The following is a 19,738-nucleotide window of genomic DNA, read 5'->3' on the forward strand; positions in this document are numbered from 1 at the left end:
AGTACCTTCCTGTTCCAGTAAGTCTGGTTCAAAGAGGGACAGAACAACAGAGGTTTTTAGTCTGAGTCTGTGTTTGTCTGGCTTGGGGTAGAGTCTCCCTTGCTAGCCTGACACAGACATAGGAGGCTTAGCCTCCTAGGTCACTACCGAAGGTTTCTGTACGAGATGATTCCTTCTTTTGTGATCTAGCAGACTAGTCCTTGTTGCTGTTCTCGGGGGAGGATAAGTTTCTTTCCCTGGGAGTAGCAACACCTTCCTTGCTTTGGTGCTCTGGGAGCTGGCAAGTATTGCTGGCCTCCCCCCTTGGGTCTCCCTTAGGCTAAGATAAGTTTCTTGGCTGCGGGTGATCCGTCACTAAAGCAAGGTTGGTAGGACCCTCTTTTGTCCCTTCCCCCTCTTTCTCCGTAATGGCCTAGCCATTACAGTACTGTACGTCATTCTACATCTGAACCTAGTATAGGTAAGGATGTGGAATTGACTCAGTCCCTTGCCGGCTGGCAGAGCTGCCGGCCGGCAAGGGTCTTCTGCCTTGAGTGCTGCCTGGACCTCTCTTGGTCCCTCATCCATGCCTGCCTGTAGAGCCAGACGGCACTGGTCAGGAAGCCTGAATTAGATTCTCCCCTTCCTTATGCACTCTTTCGGATTGCCGGGCTTGGAGGTAGTATACGCTCTTACCCCGGCATCCATTCTGTTTTTCTTCTAGTGCTGTACCCGACCCGGCTGCCGGCCTATGAGGCCGGCAGCCGGGCGGTTGTAGTCCTCTGGTTCTTTTGCTGCAGGCTGGCATCGGTACTGTACCTTTGCCGGCCGGCTTATGTCAGCCCTTGTCTGCCTGTCGCCAAGAGTGTGGCTGGCAGCCGGGTACTACCTTGTGTAGTGGTCGGTCAGCAGTCATTGCCAACCGACATTGGCTGTTGCCGGACAGCAGTTACTGCCGGCCGGCACTTGCATTTGAACCATCGTTCTGCCGCCCTATAGCTGTTAAGTAGTATACTTTAAAGCTAATTATAGTGTGTGCCGGCCGGCACATAACCTCCTATACTATACCAGTATTCTTCAGTATAACATACGCTGTAAGAAGAAAACTATAGTATAGGTTTTGGTACAGCACTGTGTGTTCTAACACTTTTGTGTTTTCTTGCACAGCCCTTTGCTGTTGCCCTACAGATAGGAAAGTGAGTCCTTTCCTGTCTATTATCCAGGATTTAAAAATCATTGCTCAGGTGTGAGCTCCACCTGTTTCCTCTGGAAACTTTGCATTGGTTACTCTAGAAGAGATTAACCATTCGATTTTATTATCTGGAAGGCTGCAACAATGGGTTGTGAGGGAAACACAAGTGTGTGTCTTTCCTTTCTGAATTGTTATGCTATACTATGCATATCCAGTGATACTTAGTTCACTTGATACTCATGGAAATTTCTTCTCTTTACAGGAGGACCCTCCGAAGTGCGGAAGTGTTTTCTGCAACGTCCGCAGCAAGAACCTCTGCGGACATGAGTTTTGTAGGAGACACGCAGCATGCGCTGTCTCCAAGGATGATTTCTGGTATTGGGACCCTCAGGTATGTACTGTGTGCACTAACCTGATTACTGAGGCCTTTGATTCCCCTAGGACGGCGGAATCAAGGGATATAGCAAGGGAGAAGCTTCGTACCTGGGTAAGGGACTTCCAGAAGAACACCTCTGGACCTTATCTTCCAAGTGAGAAGATGAGGGCGTATCTTTTCCCTAAGGCATCAGCTGATGCAGTAATTCCCCAGCCTCAAGAGGATATCCCCCTAGTTCAGATCCAGGTGGATGCTGAATTCGCGGTCGCGATGCAAGACATCCAGTTAGATGACAGGATGTCTGACGTGGACGAGCGTCTGGAGGAAGACCTCCTGGCAGAAGCCCAGGAGGAAGTTCAAGCCCCAGATGTTGTAGAGGAATAGGTCGACGAGGTGTCGGCTACTCCGGTTAAGATTCCGAAACCTATTCCCTCAACATCGGCCGGTCTCCCAGTAGAGCTGGGACAGGCCCTCTCTTCTATTGTTGGAATGATCCAACAAATGCAGAAGGAGAATCAGGAGAAGGCAGCCGCAATGGAACTGCGGATGCAGAGCCTTGCAGAATCACATGGGCCCCAGAAAAGGCTCAATGTGAAAGACCTTCCCTTGTGCTCAGATGCTAACCCATGGAGGTATGCTGAGCACATGCCGATGACGACTGGAAAGATTGTCATCTCGGATAAGCTGGGCTCAGTTCCCCTAGAGGAGGTGGAATTCTGGTCCAGCAAGGCATCATATCCGGACTGTTATGTCCGGCTGAGGAAGGAACCAGCTTCCAAGGAGGAGACAGAGCCAAAGGAGGTCATAGTGATGGACCATGCTAAGGCTCAAGCTCTACCTTCATCCTCAATGAAAGAGAGGGGCTTCTCTAACTCAAAGGTAGCTGCATTGAGCAAGAAGCTCCCTTCCTTTGTGTCCTCTCCTGCTAGAGCCTTCCCCTTTTTACAGAAAGGGTTTGCGGCTGTACTAAAGGCAGTCGAGGCAGGCAAGCCTTGCCCCTCCTTGGAGGAGTGCAAACCCTTGTCGCTGGCCCTGCCTATGGACCACAAAGACTGGAAGGACGTCCATCTTACGTTCTCAGTTGGAAATTTGGAGGCTGATATTGCCGGACGGCAGTTCGGAGAGGACCTCTCTAAGCTGTCTGACTTTCTTTTGCGAAGGGAGTTCGAGACAAAAGAAAGACTGGCTGCCTCAATGTCTCTTCAGACTACTCTTGAGACGATGGCAAATGACCCCAAGGTCCATGAAATGTTCATGGTGTTGGCCAAGACTCATCTAGCCACAGTGATGAAGGACCTTTATGGCTTCGTCAAGGCGAGGAGAGCCTGTAGGGAGTTCGTGTTCACCTCGGCTACAGTGAGGCACGAGCCAAGGAAACTGATCTCCTCCAACATTTGGGGCAAAGACCTTTTCCCTACCGATTTGGTCAAAGAAGTTGTTGATAAGGCTGCCTTGGAGAATAGAAACCTTCTCCAGAAGTGGGGCCTGGCTATCAAAAGAAAGTCTTCCCCGGATGAGGGTCCTCAACCAAAGAGGAAGACTATGAGGACTAGGCTACCGTCTCGGCCAGCCAAGCCTTTTAGACAGCAACAGCAACTGCAATTGCCATTGCCTCCAGTGCCCCAGATGGTGGCACAAACCCCGACCACTTTTCAGTGGCTACCCCAGGCTGTGTCGACACAGTCCACGGCATTCACCCCAACGTTCGAAGGGCAGTCTACTTCCTTTCGAGCAAAGCCTAGAGGAGCAGCCAGAGGCTCGTCTAGGCGCCCCTCAAGGGGAAGGGGATTCAGGGGTGGTCGTGGTCAGGGAGGCAAGACCTCAGGACGGCAGTCCAAGTGAGATGATACCGGTAGGAGGGAGACTTCTGAAATTTCGGGATCGATGGACCTTCGATCACTGGGCCCACAGCCTACTCAAGAATGGACTGGGCTGGAGCTGGTACAGCACTCCACCCCCGTGCCTTCGGTTTTTCCAACACTCCACCCCCGTTCTGGAGGAGTACGTTCAAGAACTGTTGGAGAAAAATGTGATCCGAAAGGTGAAGTCCATCAAATTCCAAGGGAGGCTGTTTTGTGTTCCCAAGAAAGACTCGGAAAAGCTCAGAGTCATTCTGGACTTGTCGCCACTCAACAAGTTCATAGTGAATTGCAAATTCAAGATGCTAACACTGCAACACATAAGGACCTTACTGCCCAAGAGGGCATATTCCGTCTCTATAGACTTGTCAGATGCCTATTGGCACATTCCAATCAGCCGTCGACTCTCCCCATACCTAGGGTTCAGGCTACAACAAAGACTATACGCCTTCAGAGCCATGCCATTCAGGCTAAACATAGCCCAAAGGATTTTCACGAAGCTTGCGAGTGTAGCTCTCAAACAATTACGCCTAAAAGGAATTCAGGTAGTAGCCTACCTGGACGACTGGTTGGTGTGGGCAGCATCCGAGACAGAATGCTTGCAAGCTTCCAGTCAAGTGATCCAGTTCCTAGAGTACCTAGGCTTCAAGATCAACAGAAAAAAGTCTCGACTTTCTCCATCTCAAAGGTTCCAGTGGCTGGGAATCCACTGGGACCTTTTGTCACACCGTTTCTCCATCCCGGCGAAGAAAAGGAAGGAGATAGCGGGTTTTGTCAAGAGACTTCTAGATTCCGAAAGGATATCAAGACGCGAACAGGAGAGGGTACTGGGCTCTCTCCAGTTTACTTTGGTGACAGACCCAGTGCTAAGAGCACAGCTAAAGGATGCAACCGGAGTTTGGAGAAGGTATGCATCAAACGCGCGAAGAGATCTGAGAAGACCAGTTCCGCTTCGGCTACGTACTCTTTTCAGGCCTTGGTCCCAAGCCAGACATCTAAAGAAGTCGGTTCTTCTTCAGCCACCTCCCCCGTCAGTAACGATTCACTCAGACGCCTCGAAGGAGGGATGGGGAGGTCACTCTCATCCGAAAAAAGTTCAGGGGACTTGGTCCAAGCTATTCAAGACCTTTCACATAAACTTTCTAGAAGCTATGGCAGTGCTCCTTACCTTAAAGAAAGTTTTCCCGCGTCATCGATCCACATAAGGTTGGTGATGGACAGCGAGGTAGTTGTGAGATGCTTGAATCGACAAGGATCGAGGTCACCACCTCTCAACCAGGTGATGTTGGCCATTTTCCGATTGGCGGAAAAGAAGAAGTGGTACCTGTCGGCAGTTCACCTTCAGGGAGTCCGCAATGTGAAAGCGGACGCTCTATCCAGGTTCACATTGATAGAGTCGGAATGGTCCTTAGACGCAGGATCATTCTCCTTCGTTCTGAATCAAGTCCCAGAACTGCAGATAGATTTCTTTGCGACGAAAGACAACAAGAAGTTGCCCCTGTACGTGTCCCCGCACGAGGACCCCGTAGCGGAAGCAGTGGACGCGATGTCCCTCGACTGGAACATATGGTCCAGGATTTATCTGTTCCCTCCTCACAACCTTCTGTTGAGGGTCCTCAACAAACTGAGATCCTTCAAGGGGGTAGCGGCAATAGTGGCCCACAAGTGGCCGAACAGCGTGTGGTTCTCCCTGGCATTGGAACTACAGGTGAAGTTTGTGCCACTACCACATCCAGTTCTGACCCAGCGAGTCCAGAAGTCGACTGTCTGCGCTTCATTACGGAAAACCCGGAACCTGCAGCTCATGATTTTCTCTCCCTAGCGGTGAGAAAGCGTTTCGGGATTTCGAAAGCCAGCATAGACTTCCTAGATGAATATAAGTGCAAATCTACTAGAAGGCAATATGAGTCATCTTGGAGAAAATGGGTGGCCTTTGTCAAGGCGGAGAATCCGCAGGAGATCTCGACAGACTTCTGCTTAACTTTCTTCATCCACCTCCATGGTCAAGGGTTGGCAGCTAACACGATTTCAGTGTGTAAGTCTGCTTTGACAAGACCCATTCTATATGCCTTCCAGGTCGACCTAGGTAACGAGATCTTTAATAAAGTTCCGAAAGCCTGCGCTAGGCTCAGACCTTCAGCACCTCCAAAGCCCATTTCATGGTCTTTAGACAAAGTCCTTCATTTCGCTTCTCTGTTGAGCAATGAAGAGTGTGCATTAAAGGATTTGACACAAAAAGTAATTTTCCTATTTGCACTCGCGTCCGGGGCAAGGGTTAGTGAGATCGTAGCCCTCTCGAGAGAGGCAGGTCGTGTTCAGTTCCTGGATGGGGGAGAACTGAACCAGTTTCCGGATCCTACGTTTCTCGCCAAGAATGAGTTACCCACCAACAGGTGGGGTCCCTGGAGAATCTGCCCTCTGAAAGAAGATGCATCTCTATGTCCAGTAGAATGCCTAAAGGTCTATCTTCATAGAACTTCAAACTTCAGGGGTGGTCAACTATTCAGGGGAGAAACATCAGGCTCAAATTTATCTCTGAATCAACTCAGAAAGAAAATCACATATTTTATTCGCAGAGCGGATCCTGACAGTACACCCGCAGGTCACGATCCGAGGAAAGTTGCCTCATCCTTAAATTTCTTTAATTGTATGGATTTTGAACATCTCCGTTCATACACTGGCTGGAAGTCTTCCAGAGTGTTCTTTCGTCACTATGCGAAGCAAGTAGAGGAACTAAAGAGATCTGTGGTAGCAGTGGGTCGCGTCGTTAACCCTACTGTTTAACTCTGCGAGGAACAGTGGTTTTAATTGGGACGATTAATTCCAGGGTGAGTGTGTATTTACATACTGTACTACAAACTAAATGAGGGCACTGAGTTGCCCATGTAGACTGTTCCATTTCCAAAGGTGAACCTAGCATAAGTTCAGACACGTGTGCCGAGCGTTTCTATCGCTAATGTGATTGATTTGTAATACAGACTTTTATGACTTTGATACCTCGGTATCTTTAAAAGTGGCATTTAATGTTTTTTCTTTCAGATAAACAAGTTCTGTTTACTATCATACTTATGCTTAAAGTTTTGGGTTATCCTCTTCTTATATATATATATATATATATATATATATATATATATATATATATATATATATATATATATATATATATATATATATATATATATATATATATATATATATATATATATATATATATGTATATATATATATATATATATATATATATATATATATATATATATATATATATATATATATATATATATATATATATATGTACTGGGATGTTCAAGGATGGACCATAAGTTGTAACAGTTTTTTTATTGCCAACGATAAGTTTCAACCTGAAATACATATTCCATGTAATAAAAAATAATACAATCCAACCAGCTATACAAATTTTGAATTTCCCTAATTTCCCCGATTTAATCATCAAAAAAAATAATATTTGTCCTTAATACAACCCTCATAGTAATTTACATGAACAATCCATATTGGTATGTATAATTTTAACAATAACTATTTTTATAGCAATGTAAATAAATACCACTTTAAACTGCAGTACTGTAGCCACTAAAACACTCGGCATCAAATTAAATGTACTCACACCATTAAACATTACTGTATATATACATAGAATCCAATTACCAATAAGGGCAATTCCAAATGAAATATCATATAACATCCATAATACACTGTATTGCACTCACTTCAATGGCCTCACTATCATAGGCCTTGAACCCCAGTAGGAAAATGCCAAACACAAATATCCCATCACCTGCCGGCCTTACATGTCACCGACTTCATTCCTGTGTCTACATCCACAAAAATAACACTTGCCACCACCAGTCGACACGATAGGCAGTACCAAATATGGATAAGACAAAAGATATTCCAGATGCGCAATAAGTTACAATTCGCTCCAACCCACATCAACATTTAAATAAATATATCCTTATAGTATAATAAATTTTATCATGTTAATGATACACTCCCCCACCATTAGTGGCAAATTACCGATACCCTATCCAAAAGGGTCAACTACGTTTGAATACATTGTTCTTCTATTGGTAATAACACCACCAACCTGTGTACTGATCTACACATAATCTTATCCACTCCACCATCATATCCCTTCCCATGCTTTATAATCTTATACCTTAAATCAACATCACGGACAACGCCATCTTGTCCTGGATCAGCTTTAATCACCTGTGCTAGTTTCCATGCCCCCCTTACAACATTACTATCTTGCACAAGTACCACATCTCCAACTCTTACATTCCTCCTTGTTGTATGCCATTTCTGCCTGATTAACAATGAAGGAAAATAGTCTCGGTGCCACTTTTTCCAGAAGGATTCTATTATACTTTGTATAAACTTTAATCTCCTTTTGTGATCCCCACTAATATCGTACATCCCACTTGGACAAAAGCAAGTGGACCGACCAAGCAACAGATCATTGGGACAGAGGTATCCCCCCAACTCTAAACTAAATCCAGGTTTTGTACCAATTGGTCTTTCATTCATCAGATTAGCAATACTAAACAAAGCAGTTTGTAACTCTCCAAAATTCAATACAGAATCTCCCACACTAATACAAAGACACCTTTTGACAGATTTGATCAGGGCTTCACTTGCCCCATTATACCAAGGTGCGTCACTAGGCATATTAAAGATCCAAGTTACCCCTTCCTTTTCTCCAATGTTTTCTATTTTCTTGCTTGCTGATATCAACTGAGTTCCCTTATCTGAATATATAATTTTAGGAGCTCCTCTAATAGCAATAAACCTTTGAAATGTGGTCAGAAAATCATCAGTACTGTATCCTTCAGCCAAATCTAAGTGAACAGCTCTAGTAACTAAACAGTTAAATATAACACCAAAGGCTTTACCATGAGTTCTCCTTTAAACCGTGTCTCTTATTGTTAAGGGTCCAAACAAATCTATAGCTGTGTAATAGAAAGGTGGAGCAGGTTTCATTCTTTCTATCCTCATTTGACCCATGCATTGGTCTTCTAACTTCTTTGTTAACTTCCTACATGTCACACATTGATTTTTTATTGCCTTTATTATTTTTCTGGCCCCTGGAATCCAGAATTTTCTTTGTAACTTTGCCAGAGTAGTCTCTATGCCAGCATGGTCAACCCCATGTACATATGATATATACAATCTAGTAACTGGATGATTTGCTGGTAGCAACATATAGTCTTCTCTATTCCAATTTTCCTTTAGCCACTTAGAAATTCTTTGTCCTACTACTATGACTCCATTCTTAATTGAAGGTCCTAATCTTCTGAACCTAACTTTCCAATCAGTCATGTCCCTTTGCATCTCTCTAACCCACATTAGTTCTGCTTTAGTAATGCCTTGAACTGTTGGTTCCCTCAGCATACCCTTAAAGGATCTGCATTTGAAAACATTCATTACCCTGCATGTAACTCTTAGTAGTTTGTAATAATCACTAAATCTATTAACATCAACCATGTGTATAACATGGTTCTGACTTACTTTAGCAACAGCCATGACAACACCTACTCTATCAGTTAGTTCAATTTCACAATCTTGTTTGATAGGCCATTTTGAAATTGGTAATGTTAGGAATTTTGGTCCATTTTGCCAGGCAGAATTTTCACCCATTTTTTCTGGACTACACGGTTTAGAGGTCATATCAGCAACATTTTGAATCGAATCAACCCACCACCATTCCCTTGAATCAGTTTTTATTTGTATCTCTGCAATGCGTACAGCAACAAATGTGTTGAATCCATGGGACTCCTTTTGAATTTGTGATCTTACAATTGTCGAGTCAACTATGTGATAAACCGACTCAAACTCCCATGAAAACTCCTTTACTATGAGTTCTCTCATCCTAGCTGCTATGAGAGCACCACATAATTCCAGACGAGGAATAGACATTTGTTTCACTGGTGCAATCTTATTTTTTGCCATTATCAGACTTGATTCAAACTTACTATCACTGATTTGCCACCTCACATATGCACAAGCCCCATATGCTTGCGTGCTACCATCAGAAAATATTACTAGGTTCGGCTTACCAAAAGCATTAGATGGCTTTAAGGGTCTTCTAAAAGTTAATGACTCCAGTCCATACAATTCTTTGAAAAACGCTTTCCATTCGTTCATCATGGAATCATCAAGTGGATCATCCCACTTGATTCCACCACCATTTGAGTTTCCTTTGGAAATCATGGATCTCATCAAGATCTTAGCTTTGAGTAATACTGGTATAACCAACCCTAATGGATCATACAACGATGCAATTTGACTCAATATCTTTCTGCGTGTTAATATTTCTGGAAATTTATAATCAAATTCACTTATATCTAAATTTGGACCACTCCTAACCTTTCTTATTCTTGGTGTAAAGTTGAGTCTTACAGCAAAGGAAAAATAGTCATCTACAGGATTCCATTTTAAACCTAAGATTTTCTCACTATCAGATTCTATTATTCTTATATTGCAGTTTTCATAATGCCCGCTGACTATCCAGTGCTTTATTCTGAAACTTCCCTGCGACAATACCCTTTCAGTATCCTGTATCAATTTGATTGCATTCTCAATGGTATCAGTAGAATACAGTATATCATCTACATATGTATTATTAAGAATCATATCTTGCACATCCTGGGATTCCTTACCGAATTTTTCTACTGTATGTCTCAAAGCTACCATAGCTATAGTACCACTGGGCCTATCTCCAAATGTTACTGTGGTAAGAACATACTGATCAGGTGGCCTACTCTCATCCAAGTCCCTCCATACAAATCTATGTGTATGTTCATCTAGTGTGCTGAGTTTTACAGTATGGTACATCTTTGCTATGTCACCCACTATGGCTATATTATCTTGCCTAAATCTACACAACACTCCCAGCAAACTGTTCAAAATATCAGGCCCCTTAGCCCAAAAATCGTTTAACCTCTGTCCCATATAAGATGCTGAAGAATTGAAGACAATGCGCACTGGGGTTGAACTAGATTCTGGCTTCAACACCTCATGGTGATGAATATAGTGAATTGGGCCGTTGTACTCTTGAATCTCCTTATTAGTTAATTTCCTAGCTACTCCCCTTCTAACCATATCTTCAATTTCTTTCTGATATTTCATTGCATACTCATTCCCAAGTTTCCTTAATCTATTCTCTGTTGTTCTTAACCTGGCATTTGCTACCTTTATGTTATTTTTCAATTGATTTGGATCTCTTATCCAAGGATACCTTACAAACCAGCATTTCTGTTTCTCATCATACGTTAATCCTTCCTCAATCAATTTCATTTCCTTTTCTTCTTTCAAACTTACATAATTGAGTCCAGGACAACCTCTGCACATACATTTGATACATTGTGGATTACACCTTGTTCCCATTTCTTCTATGGCAAAAAATTTATCTAACTGATCCTTTAGATTTTCTGTTGGCTCAATATTGATTTCATTCAAATTTACTGAACTTGAAAGTTTATGAATTCTCACAAACACATGATTACTAGTATTAACTTGATTAGTAATTTTATCGTGTCTACCACGTATGCTGAACCCAAACTGATTTTCTAGCAACTGGAGACCCTTATTTGTTTCAACAACCCTTGGCAATATTTCACAATAATCAGCACCAATAAGCATATCAATTTCCCCATGTGGGCGATTCAGCTCTAAGTTTGATATTCCCTCAAAAAGTTCAGATACCCTGGATAAGTCTACTTCCTTGATTTTGGCTGTTATTTCATTAATTCCAACAGCATTCACATTCCAAACCTTACCAGATTTATCAATTAGTGGTACACAATATTCGTTGCTTGAGTGATATTCAACCGCATTGCCCACCTTGATCATGGATAAATTTATATGCTTTCCACTTAAACCCAATTTCTTAGCCATCCTATTTGTTATAAATGAAATATCCGCTCCTGGATCCCACAATACACTAACAGGCCTGTTCTTACTATTCACCATACTGATATTCAATAACACTGCAAATCCCTTTTCTGATACCGCTTTGTGAATACTATTTTCTACTCTATCGGAATGTAACAGTGGATGATGATTACGATTGCATGGCCCTTTACCTTCAATGATGACATCACACAATGTACCAACATTGCAGCTACGAGCAGTATGATATCCCCTTAGACACCTAAAACATATTCCATTACCCTTTATAATCTCAAATCTTTCTTTGCTACCACAACCATTAAATTTATAACATTCTGTTATATCATGACCAATTGAATTGTGTAACAGGCATCCTATCCCCTTACTCTCTGCCTTAGGTTTAATACCTTTAACCATTTCTGTCAAGTTAACAATACAAGATTCAAATTCCTTATTTTTTATACTTTGTTCTTCCCCAATTTGTTTCACCAATTTTATCAATTCCGATTCATTCTCAACTGTGCTGTCAACATGATAGACTGTTGCCTTATTATCACTACCGCTACTCCTAACATTGGAATTCATATATTCCAAAATTTTTCTCTCCTTCTGTAAGAACTTCAACAACTCTGGAAACAGATTGCTAGTTACTGATACCTCATCTGCTTTAATTACCCATTCTCTCTTTTGAAGTGAAGGTAAAACCTTTTCTATATGGCTGACAACGTTTGCACTATTAAGTTCATCAGAGAGATTTACCTTTTTTAAATCAAGCCAACATTGCTCAACCTGATCGACCATTTTAATAAATCCTTTGGTATCATTATCGTAAATTTTCTTTAGAGATCTAAGCTCACCAACCACTAAGTCTACAATCTTTCTGGGATTCCCAAATTTATCATCCAAACGTTGAATCATTTCATCATAATTACCCTCTGAGCCCTTCACTGCTTGAAGTGCTTCTCCACCTAGACACATTTTGAGAGCATATGGATCAGTGCCATATATACTCTTAACTAAATTCTCATAATCTTCCTTAAAAGTTGGATAGTTTCTTAAATTACCTTCGAACATTGGTGGTTCAAATTTCTTTACTTTAACCTTCGATTTATCTGTTGCCTTTACACCCTGGACACCTTTGAATATTTTTGCACTTACTTCACATTTTAATCTTTCACTATCTAGAATATATTGTTGGGCTTCTTCTTCTAAATTACTATCGGCTAGCTTATCCTCGTTTTCACATATAAAATGTATCAATTCATCATTTTGATACTCTAAGCATTTAAAGGCTTCAACCATTTCCTCATAGTTCTTCGTTAACACTAATAAATCATCACCTCGATTGATTCCTTCATTGCACATAGTTACCTTCCTGGTGAACTTCCCTTTGCTGATTGCCCTCTTCCTCTTCAGGGCGACGAGTTCCTCTTGCACACCCATGGCGGTTGAAGTTGAAATGTACTGGGATGTTCAAGGATGGACCATAAGTTGTAACAGTTTTTTTATTGCCAACGATAAGTTTCAACCTGAAATACATATTCCATGTAATAAAAAATAATACAATCCAACCAGCTATACAAATTTTGAATTTCCCTAATTTCCCCGATTTAATCATCAAAAAAAAATAATATTTGTCCTTAATACAACCCTCATAGTAATTTACATGAACAATCCATATTGGTATGTATAATTTTAACAATAACTATTTTTATAGCAATGTAAATAAATACCACTTTAAACTGCAGTACTGTAGCCACTAAAACACTCGGCATCAAATTAAATGTACTCACACCATTAAACATTACTGTATATATACATAGAATCCAATTACCAATAAGGGCAATTCCAAATGAAATATCATATAACATCCATAATACACTGTATTGCACTCACTTCAATGGCCTCACTATCATAGGCCTTGAACCCCAGTAGGAAAATGCCAAACACAAATATCCCATCACCTGCCGGCCTTACATGTCACCGACTTCATTCCTGTGTCTACATCCACAAAAATAACACTTGCCACCACCAGTCGACACGATAGGCAGTACCAAAGTGGTTAGCAAATTTTTCGGTAGTTCGCCTGCTAACCGTGCGACATTCAGATATGGATAAGACAAAAGATATTCCAGATGCGCAATAAGTTACAATTCGCTCCAACCCACATCAACATTTAAATAAATATATCCTTATAGTATAATAAATTTTATCATGTTAATGATACAATATATATATATATATATATATATATATATATATATATATATATATATAATTGTTGTTAACCTGTCTATTTATTGTCTGTCAATAAACTTGTTCTTGAGAACCTTGCGTCTCTTTCACCTGTGTCAATTTATTGGTATAATTGAGCATTCATTCTATGTACCTTATCTGGGATAATTCTAATAGAATTGTTCCTTTATGCAAGCTATGTTGCATTGGTTTATGATTCCCTTAACGGGAGAACTCCGTCCCATAAGGGGACGAGGGCGGTTTTACTAGTTTCTTCCTATGCAGATATAAACCTTTGTCCAATACAAGTATTGTGGGGATAACTGGTCGATATTTCATATTGACGCAGTGGTTCTTTACAAACTATACTTTACTTAATATAGGGTGAGACCACTATATTAGCTTGCCTGGTATTCATACATAGGTATATGAACTCTTCAAGACTTTTCCAGAGCCCAGTAGGACTCTTCCCTGTAGGGGCCAGGAAGCTCTAACATGGTTTATAGTTAGCTGAAAAGATGTATAACGGTAACATCTTAGGCCTCTAGGTCTAGTCGACCGGGGAAAAATTACTTCCGGGGAGTTCTGGGAATCCACAGATACAGTAATGCTCTGGTACTCTTCCATCAGGACGACATGGCTTGAGCCCAAAAAGCGGATTTTGAGCGAAGCGAAAAATATACTTTTGGGTGAGATGGCCATGTCGTCCTGATGGACCCGCCCTTCCCTTTCTAAAAAGGGCTCTAGGACCCCTCCCTACATACAGTATCTGTAGCACCTCGTGTACGCTACAAGGAATACAGATGGCGCCAGGAATGGCGCCAGGCACGCTTACGAAACGGGAGATAGGGAGCCTTGGGAGCGGCTCCCCCTTTTTCTTTCCCGATTTCGTTTCTTGCCAATTGACCCCTGCTATACATAATCTCTGTTCGAGGTATAGATTGCCATGTGGCGTGTCAAGAATATGTCCTCTGATATGTCGCGATATTCCTTTCACAAGGGATATTCGCTCCAGGAGTTAGAATTCTGGTACCTTAAGGTAAATTCTCTGGGAATATCGCCGTAGTTGTAATATACCCTAGGAAGCTACCCAATAGGAACTTCCATCATGACGACATGGTCATCTCACCCAAAAATAGATATTTCGCTTCGCTCAAAATCCGTTATATATATATATATATATATATATATATATATATATATATATATATATATATATATATATATATATATATATATATATATATATATATATATATATATATATATATATATATATATATATATATATATGTGTGTGTGTGTGTGTGTGTGTATGTGTGTGTGTGCGTATATCACAAGCTAAGCTTTAACCTTAGTTGGCAAAGCAGAATATATCAAGTCCAAGGGCTCCAGCAGGGAAATATTTATATATATAATCTATTTTTGGGTGAGATAGCCCTGTTATCCTGATAGAAGTTCCTTTAAAGTAGCTTCCTAGGGTATATTTAACTACAGTCATATTCCCAGAGAATTTTACCTTAAGGTACCCAGAATTCTAACTCCTAGAGCGAATATCCATAATTTACTCTTATAGGGATATCACACACTATCAGAGGACGTATTCTTGACACGCTACATAGCTATCTTCACCCCCAATGGCGTTAACGCTTCGAGAGGGGAATGTGGCAAGAAAACAAATGGGAGCCGTTATTAAGGTACCTCTCTTCCACGTTTTGAGTCTGTATATGACGTCATAAACCATGCCATGTTATTCCTTGTAGCGATAAGCGAGGTGCTACAGATACAGTACTATTGGGAGGGGTCCTTTAGCCCTTTTCAGAAAAAAAGGAAGGGCGGGTCCATCAGAACGACGTGGCTATCTCACCCAAAAATAGATTTTTCACTTCGGTCAAAATATGTTTTTCGGGCTCAGTCCATGTCGTTCTGATGGAAGTATACCAGAGCATTAATGTATCTGTGGGTTTTCTATTTTGTGCCTTGTCCTCAAGACAGAATGTCCTTGGTTGATTTAGACCTAGAGACCCATGATCTTACCGTCATACATCACTACTTCCAATCATGAACCATGTTAGTGCTTCCTGCCCCCTATAGGGAAGAACAATGCTAGACTCTGGAAAAGTCTCGAGGAATATATATTACCTATGGATATCCCAGCAAACAAACCAGTATATTGGTCTCAACCTATACCTTCTAAAGCAAAGTTTGTATTGAAAACTCACCAATAGGCATATGTAATACTGACAGCTCCCCCGGTATACAGAATTTTACTTATGTACCAACAAAAGGTTTGCATCCATTTAGGAACAAATATTATATATCAGTTACCATCACATTCAGAGAATACTGGCCTGTTCTAAATAATGACTGGCCAAAATCAAGGAGTGTTTGTCTACACGAAGGAACAATCTTTCAAGAGTTTCTTTTACTATCATTCAATATCCAAAGGATGAAATGTAATGCTCAATATCTTTATTAAAATGAACCAGGGGCGAATAGGACGCAAAGTTCATTTAAAACTTGTTTATTGACAAACAATAACTATATAGATCAATCAGCATTTTATAGAATAGTATAAAATGTGGATGAAATAAATTGAAGCATAAAGATAGCGGTAATACAAGAAATACTCGTTTCGTCTGAAAAGGAAACATATTAATGCCACTTGAAAACAAAAATGTTAATAATCTACATTAATTTCTGTCATTACTGTCCATTCACACTTACGTAAAAACGCATGCACATGTGTTATGCATTATGCTTATTTCACCTTTGTATTTGAGACAGTCTGTAAGGACACCTTGGTGACCTTTCACTTAGCCTGTTGTACCATCCAGGGACCACACGCACACCCTTAAATTAATCGTCCCAATTAATTTTCACTGTTCCTCGCAAAACTAGGCAACAGGTTTAAGAACACTACCTGCTGCCACCACAGACCTCTTTAATTCCTTTACCTGCTTCGTGTAATGTTTAAAAAATACTCTGGATGACTTCCAGCCAGTGTACGAGCGAAGGTGTTCGAAGTCCATATTCTGGAAAAAGTTCAGGGATGAGGAAATTTTTCTTGGATCATGACCTGCAGGTGTACTGTCCGGATCCGTTCTGCGAATGAAGTAGGTGATCTTCGCCCTTAGTTGTTTCAGAGACAAATTTGAACCTGAAGTTTCTCCCTTAAAAAGCTGTCCTCCCCTAAAGTCTGAAGTTCTACGAAGATAGACCTTTAGGCACTCTACTGGACATAGAAAGACATCTTCCTTCAGAGGGCAGATTCTCCAAAGACCCCACCTTTTGGTGGGTAGCTCATTTTTGGCGAGAAACGTTGGGTCAGGAAAAAGATTCAGTTCTCCCCCTTCTAGGAACTGAATATGACCCTCATCTTTCGAGAGGGCCACTATTTCGCTAACTCTGGCACTTGAGGTTAGTGCAAATAGAAATATAACTTTTTGGGTCAAATCTTTCAAAGCGCAATCTTCGTTGTTCAGCGCTGAAGCGAAGTGAAGAACCTTATCCAGAGACCATGCAATGGGTTTCGGAGGCACTGCGGCCTGAGTCTACCACAGGCCTTAGGAATCTTGTTGAAGATTTCATTAGAGAGGTCGACCTGGAATGCATACAATTAGGGTCTTGTCAAGGTAGACTTACACATGGATATTGTGTTAGCTGCTAAACTTTGCTCATGAAGGTGGATAAAGAAGGATAAACAGAAATCTGTTGAGATTTCTTTTGGATTATTTGCCTTGACAAATGACACCCATTTCTTCCACAACGACTCATATTGTCTTCTGGTAGATTTGGATTTATATTCCACTAAGAAGTTTATGCTGTCTCTCGAAATCCTGAATCTTTTTTTCACCGCTAAGTAGAGAAAATCATGAGATGAAAGTTCCGGGTTTTCTGTGATGAAGCGAAGACAGTCGACTTCTGCACTTGCTGAGTTAAAACTGGATCCGGCAACGGGACCAGCGTCAGCTGCAGTTCTATCGCCATGGGAAATCAGATGCTTTTTGGCCACTTGTGAGCCACTATCACGGCTGTTCCCCTTAATGATCTCACTTTGTCGAGGACTTTCAGTAGAAATTTTGGGTGGAGGGAACAGGTAAATCCCGGACCATCTGTTCCAATCGAGGGACATTGTGTCCACTTCTTCCGCTAGAGGATCCTCGTTAGGGGCCACGTAACGAGGTAGCTTTTTGTTGTCGCTTGTCGCAAAGAGGTCTATCTTCAGTTCTGGGACTTGACGTAAGATGAGGGAGAACGATCCTGCGTCTAGGGACCATTCTGAGCCCATCGGTGTGAACCTGGATAGAACGTCCGCCGTCACGTTGCGGAATCCTTGGAGGTGAACTGATGATAAGTGCCCTCTCTTCTTTTCCGCCAAGCGGAAAATGGCCAACATAACTTGGTTGATTTGAGGTGATCTCAAACGTTGACGATTCAGGTATCTCACTATCACCTCGCTGTCCAGGACCAGTCTTATGTGGGTCGAATGGCGAGGAGATAATTTCTTCAGTGAAAGAAATACTGCCATGGCTTCCAGAATGTTGATATGGAGGTCTTGAATAGATTGGACCAAGCCCCCTGGATTTTCATTTGGTGAGAGTAACCTGCTCATCCTTCCTTTGAAGCGTCTGTATGGATGATGACTGAAGGTGGAGGTGGCTGAAGAAGTATTGATTTCTTCAGGTGCTTGGCTTTGACCATGGCTTGAGAAGCGATCGCAATTGAGTCGGTAATGGTCTTCTCAGATCTCTTCGACGATTGATGCGTATCTTCTCCAGACTCCTGTTGCATCCTTTAGCTGTGCTCATAGCACTAGATCTCTCACTGAGGCAAACTGTAGAGAGCCCAGCACTCTCTCCCGTTCACGTCTTGATATCCGATCGGATTCCAGAAGTCTCTTGACAGATCCCGCTATCTCTTTCCTTTTTTTCTGTGGGATGGAAAGTCAGTGTGACTTTAAGTTCCAGTGGATACCCAACCACTGAAACTTTTGAGCTGGAGATAGTCGAGAATTTTGGTGTTGATCTTGAATCCCAGATGTTCCAGGAACTGGACCACTTTCTTAGAAGCCTGCATGCATTCCGTATTGGATGCTGCCGACACCAGCCAATCGTCCAAGTAGGCCACTACTTGGACACTCTTTAAGTGTAATTGATGAACGGCTGCATTTGCAAGCTTCGTGAACATCCTTTGGGCTATGTTTAGCCTGCAGGGCATGGCTCTAAAGGCATAAAGTCTTCCTTGTAGCTTGAAACCTAGGTAGGAGGAGAGTTGACGATTGACTGGGACGTGCCAGTAGGCATCAGCCATGTCTATCGAGACAGTGTAAGACTGTTTGAACAACAGGGTCCTTATGCGTTGAAGTGTTAACATCCTGAACTTGGAGTTTACTATGAACTTGTTGAGTGGCGACAAGTCCTTCTTGGGAACACAAAACAGCCTTCCTTGGAACTTGATGGACTTTACTCTCCAAATTACTCTTTTCTCCAAGAGTTCCCGTACATATTCTTCCATGACAGGGGTGGAGTATTGGAATAATTGAGGGAATTAAGGTGGAGTGCTGTTCCAGCTCCAACCCAGTCTATTCTTGTTCAGGCTGTGGACCCAGGGATCGAAGGTACAACGATCCCGAAATGAATAGTCTCCCCCCTACCGGGAGCATCTCACTTTTGCTGTGGACCTGAGGGCTTGCCTCCTTGACCGCGTCCTCTGTTTCCTCTTCCTTTTGAGGGGCGTCTAGAGGAGCCTCTAGCTGATCCTCTAGCTTTTGGACGAAAGGTAGTTGACTGCCTCTCGAAAGCCGGGTTAAAAGTTGGCGATTGCGTCGCTCCTGGCTGGGGTACCGACTAGTAGGTAGTTGGAGGTTGTGCCACCATGGTCGTGGGAAGTTGTGGTTGTTGTCTGTACGGTTTGGCTGGGAGAAAGTGTAGCCTAGGCTTCTTAGGTTGGGGACCCTCATCCAGGGAAGACATCCTCTTGAGTGATAGGCCCCACTTTTGGAGAAGGTTCCTGTTCTCCGAGGCGGCCTTATCTACTACCTCTTTGACCACTTCGCTAGGGAAGAGGTCCTTTCCCTAAATGTAGGATGAAACTAGTTTCCTGGGTTCATGTCTCACCGTAGCAAAGGCGAACACGAACTCTCTACAAGCCCTCCTGGCCTTAATGAAACTACAATGTCCTTGG

At 42.1% G+C, this 19,738-nt stretch overlaps 1 protein-coding gene across 1 annotated transcript in view; it reads right to left on the bottom strand.

The window, feature by feature from the left end:
• LOC137640745 (uncharacterized) overlaps positions 1-12,295 on the bottom strand; it is a 30,432-nt gene extending 18,137 nt beyond the window's left edge. The window contains exons 1-2 of the mRNA XM_068373225.1: positions 8,772-12,295; positions 7,512-8,330 (exon numbers count right to left, since the gene is read on the bottom strand). Of these exons, the coding sequence (XP_068229326.1) occupies positions 7,512-8,330; positions 8,772-12,295 (4,343 nt within the window). The remainder of the gene's footprint in view (positions 1-7,511; positions 8,331-8,771) is intronic.
• Between the last annotated feature and the right edge of the window lie 7,443 nt (positions 12,296-19,738).

The sequence above is a fragment of the Palaemon carinicauda genome, chromosome 1 (assembly GCF_036898095.1).
Source record: "Palaemon carinicauda isolate YSFRI2023 chromosome 1, ASM3689809v2, whole genome shotgun sequence".
NCBI classification, from domain to species: domain Eukaryota; kingdom Metazoa; phylum Arthropoda; class Malacostraca; order Decapoda; family Palaemonidae; genus Palaemon; species Palaemon carinicauda.